General features: G+C 41.9%; 1 protein-coding gene across 1 annotated transcript; it reads right to left on the reverse strand.

Moving 5' to 3' along the window:
- Window positions 1-1,672: 1,672 nt before the first annotated feature.
- On the reverse strand, window positions 1,673-4,419 carry s1pr3a (sphingosine-1-phosphate receptor 3a). Its single transcript, XM_088426507.1, has 2 exons — window positions 4,233-4,419; window positions 1,673-3,607 (listed from the first exon to the last, which is right to left on the reverse strand). Exon 2 carries the CDS (start codon window positions 3,497-3,499, stop codon window positions 2,330-2,332), a length of 1,170 nt encoding a protein of 389 aa, XP_088282633.1. The 5' UTR covers window positions 3,500-3,607; window positions 4,233-4,419; the 3' UTR covers window positions 1,673-2,329.
- Window positions 4,420-4,793: the final 374 nt, after the last annotated feature.

Raw genomic sequence — 4,793 nt, forward strand, 5'->3', positions numbered from 1 at the left:
GAAGGTGTAGCTTTAATTGAAAACTCTTATGTCGGTGACGCACCCGTTGGTTTGTCTTTCTATGAAATCTGGCCTGTAGGTTGTTCTTGATTTGTAGGAATATTGTCATTTATGATAACATGCCTGAAATTTGTTTGTTGATCCAACAGTGTTGCCTTGCAAGCGTTTAGCTGGTTAGCATTTTAGTTTTTCCAGAATTTCCCTTTGGTATAGGTTAGCATAGGCAAAGGTTTTGCATTGTAAGAACTCATTTGCATCTAATTAACGTTTTGTATTGAAATGAATAGAATGTGTAATTCAATTATATGATTGACTTAATCAATGCTATTTGCGTACCGTGGTGATAAAGTTTGGAGACCACTGGATTAAAGCACTGCTACATAGATGCTAATTAGGATTAGCATTAAGCGAATGGACTGAAAGGCGAGTCTATCTGGTTGTTTTCAAAACAAAAAGAGTCCTTTTTGTTGGATGTTTACTCTGACATATTTCAATTGGGAGTGACGAGAAATATCTTGAAGTTTATTTTTGAACGATTACTCACTCAGTAAATCTTGCTTCAAACATTGCTGTAGTCATCAGTAGTTGGCGGCGGCATGAATGCTTGACTGGTTTTGCATTTGATTCGTTTTTTTTTTGTTTGTGTTTTTTTTTAAGTGATGTTAACACATTTCATAAATATTGTCTATTTGTGTATATAATCATGTGATTTTCAGATGTCACTCACACAAACACACAAACACGTGACATTAAACTGACAAACACTAAATAGGCCTTTTATTTTATTGACTATGTAATGGAACCAGAGTACCACGATGAAATCATTCCCATCCAACACTGCTAATCGCTATTAGTGGTTAGTTACTGTCTGAGTGGTTTTTAGATATACTGATCAGGAGACATATAAAAAATGTTGGTAACGCTTCCTCGAATGAGAAACTACATGAGTATTGAGAGGCGGTGCCCAGACGCCACCATCAGGACAAATGTTTTTTTGCACCAGTAGCGGCACAGGAGAGCAAGAGCAGCAGCAGCCTCCACTACTTAAAAAAAAAAAGAAAAAGAAAAGAAAAATCTCCATTTTTTTCTTTCATATGGTCCCTTTGCACAACATACTGTCACAGTACCATGGCAGTTCTTATGCACACAAAGCACAAAATCTACCTCCGTTGCGTATCAAACAACAATGTTTTCATAGAAAATAAATAAAATACTACTCGAGGTTGTTTTTTTCCTTTGGTAGGGGGAGGGGGGAAGGTGTTGCATATAGCACGTTAAAAAACAAAACCAAAAAGTGCTCTAGTGGAATCTACATAAAATTTTAAAAAACAGCCATAAGTTTAAATCACTAAAAACAGGATTTTTTTTTTTAAATAAAACCACCCGTTTAAATAAAACATTGTTTACTTTACATTTGTTCTACATAGTGGCTTTCATTAGTATAGAATCTGGATTTATTTCTTTAATTTTTGTTCAAACAACACTGATCATAGAGTAGTGCAATAGGACCTTCAAAGCCAACTCTTCAGCAGCCACAAAATTAGGAACATCCCATCCAATACAAGCATAAAACCCCATATATATATATATATATATATATATATATATATATATATATATATATATATATATATATATATATATATATATATATATATATATATATTATATATATAGGTAGATGCTCCGTATTGGAGAGGAGGAGCTAATGTTTGCCTGGGTTGTCAGGAACATAGGAGAGACATCACTGCATATACATGTACAGCACATTCATACTTCATACATACAAAAAAACTGAATTAAATTAAATTGAATTAAAAATAAGCCAATTACCCAAATATGGGTTAGAAAAGGAACTGACTTTGGTCAGTTTGACCTCAAATTTTGGGTTATTTATTCAACCCAAAATGTTTGGTCAAATGAAAAGTCAAAAGGCAGTCCAACAAATTGAATTGTTTTGTGCAAAGCGACTCAAAAACATGAATGAAAACCTAAATGCTGGGCCCTTTTTTTTTTTTTTTTTTTTTTAAATCAATGATTGTGTTGTATTGGACTTTTTTTGTTGTCAGCCACTGAAAGGTATAAAATGAGATTTAAATGATTGGTGTTATAGATTTTGAATTAAGATAATAAAAGAGCCGATTCCCCCTAGTTGGTGTCAATGTTGTTGTTTTTTTACTACTTGTGGTTGAGTTTGGTGTTGTTTACTTTTTGTGGCATTAGTGTTAGGATTCTTCACCTGCAACAAATGTGCATTAGTAAATGTTAGGAAACACTTCATTGGATGTTGCAGGTGTACCGAATGTTATGGCTTCCTATGTTCTTGCTGTCAGAACTTGCTGAGGGCCCCCGCCTTCACCAGCACGGCCGACAGCAGCTCGGCAGGTCCTGCCGGGTGAGGCAGCGCGGTGGCAGCGGGATCCCCGTGCTTCCCGGCTGTATTGACCCCCCTGTTGATGGCGGCCTTTCCCACCCCTCCTCCGCCCCCCATGCTGCTCTTGCTGTTCTCCGCCGTGGGCCCCGGCGTGCCCAGGTTGGGGTTACCGGCCACCGGTGTCCCGGTGGACTCCATGGCGCTCTGGCAGCAGCAGAGCAGACGGAAGAAGGCGGCCCTCATCTCCCTGCTGGACAGCGTGTAGATGAGAGGGTTGAGGGCCGAGTTGAGCACTGCCAGGGCGATGAACCAGTCCACCTCGTAGAGAACTGGGCACTCATTGTGGCTGCAGCCCACATCCAGGAGCAGGAGCATGAAAAGGGGTGCCCAACACACCACAAACACCCCAAGAACGATCACCACGGTCCTCAGCAAGGCCAGGGAACATTCGGAAGGTCTGCTGCTCACCCTGCGACCGCTGGACGTCACCAAGCGGTAGATCCGGATGTAGAGGATGACAATGGCTACCAGCAGGGCGCTGAAGACGCTGATACAGAAGGCCACGTAGCTCTTGGCGTACAGCGGCAGCACAGTGGAGCATGAGCCTAGGTTGTCCAAGCAGTTCCAGCCCAGGCTGGGCAGGGCGCTGAGCAGCACCGACACCAGCCAGCAGGCAGCCAGGAGGCCCAGCAGGCGGCCTCGCCCAGCCGTCTCGCACGGGCGGAGACGCACCATGGTCATGTGACGCTCGATCCCGATGGCCAGGAGGCTGAAAGTGGATGCGCTGAGTGCCACGAACATGCTCCCCTCCCTTGCCAGCCACTGGGCCGGCGTCAGGAAATAGGTCCGGCTCCCCGAGGTGAAGATGTTGACCACGTAAGCCACGCCGGCCAGCAGGTCGGACAGCGCCAGGTTGCCGATGAGGAAGTACATGCGGCTGTGGAAGCGCTTGTTCCTCCACAGGGCCAGCAGAACCGTCAGGTTCTCCAGGACAATCAGCACGCAGATCAGCAGCAACACGGCCGTCTTGCAGGCGCTGCCGCCGCGGGCCCGCTCCCACTTGCCCGAGTTGTTGTAATGGGCCACAATTACCATGTTCATCCCTTCTTCAGGCGTGGTGCCCATGCTGCCTTGCTGTCCCCCCACCACCACCCGGTTCCCTCGCTCACACGGCAGGGGGCGCCACAGCGCTGGACTCAGAGGGGCATCCTACTCCAGCCGCCTCTGGATGGTCTGCCAATCACATGCAAAGATAGGATTCAAAATTCACTTCTCGACATACTAAAACATGTATCACAATACGCAACATAAAATGCGGACAAGTCCACTACTGCATTAATAATATTAAAAAACATAAGATAACATGCTTTGTATTATGACACGTTTGTATTATGAAACTTTTCAAATTCTGACAGTGCAAGATGTCATGGATAAAACTGTATTCCCCTTTTTCCCCCTCTTAATTATTCCCTGTGTATATCAATGTTTCATATAAAAAAAAAGGTCTCAGCTTCAAATGGAAACTACTAGACTTTTGAATATGTTCCATTTACAGCAAAGTGTATTAAAGGTGACGTGTTTGCAAAAGGAGCAAAAGTAGGAAGTAAAACATAACATAACTGGTTGATTATAGCTCAAGATTTTTTTAATAACCCCACCAAATGTTAGAAATAAACCAAAAGTATGAAAATTGCTGCAATTTGTACATTTGTGCATGTTTCAGTCTTAGTCTAGCTTCAAATACCTTTCTCTATTAAAATTCTTAGAATATGCAGTGTAGCACGACTAAATTAATAAATGAGTGTTGTTGATGTTATTGTATGAAAATAAAAACGTATCTGAAAAATAAAGTACTCACCAGATTTGAATGCTTCATTGATCCACTCACCTCTCCATGCACTTATTGTCCACGTATAAACATGACTATCCGCTTGATAGAAGTAAGAAACAAAGCAGTTGAGTGTAATAGTTGTCCAGGCACAAGTGTGGTTGCAAAATTTGAGCGAAGTTTTCCGAGAGTGCTTCTGTGTCCCGCTGCTGCTCTGCCAGGCAGAAGCAAACAGTGGGGAGCTCTCAGACGGGATGCTGGGCGGTTCTTGTGCCTTCAGCTCCTCCCACACTGTTAACTTTTGTTCATGTCCAGGAATCCTGCATACACATCACTTATGTCATCACTTACTGTTTAACCTTAGTGTAAGCATCACAGACACAAGGAACCTTTATTACTTCAACAAAATTTAAAACAAATTCTTTGTTAAATTGGACACTCTACAACAATAGTAATGATTTAAAAAGTAGTAATAATAGTAGCCAAAAAAAGTCATAATAGTCATAATTGAACATCACAAAATTACAATATTCTGTGTGTATTCATGTAATAAGACCAATCATAATATAGCTAAGAACTTAGAAATGAAAG

The sequence above is a fragment of the Hippichthys cyanospilos genome, chromosome 10 (genome assembly GCF_059441005.1).
Source record: "Hippichthys cyanospilos isolate Australia breed blue-spotted pipefish chromosome 10, RoL_Hcya_1.0, whole genome shotgun sequence".
Lineage (NCBI taxonomy): Eukaryota > Metazoa > Chordata > Actinopteri > Syngnathiformes > Syngnathidae > Hippichthys > Hippichthys cyanospilos.

Excerpts from the sequence above, each read along its gene's own strand:
- s1pr3a (XM_088426507.1), bottom strand. The coding sequence starts at position 3,499 with ATGGGCACCACGCCTGAAGAAGGGATGAACATGGTAATTGTGGCCCAT.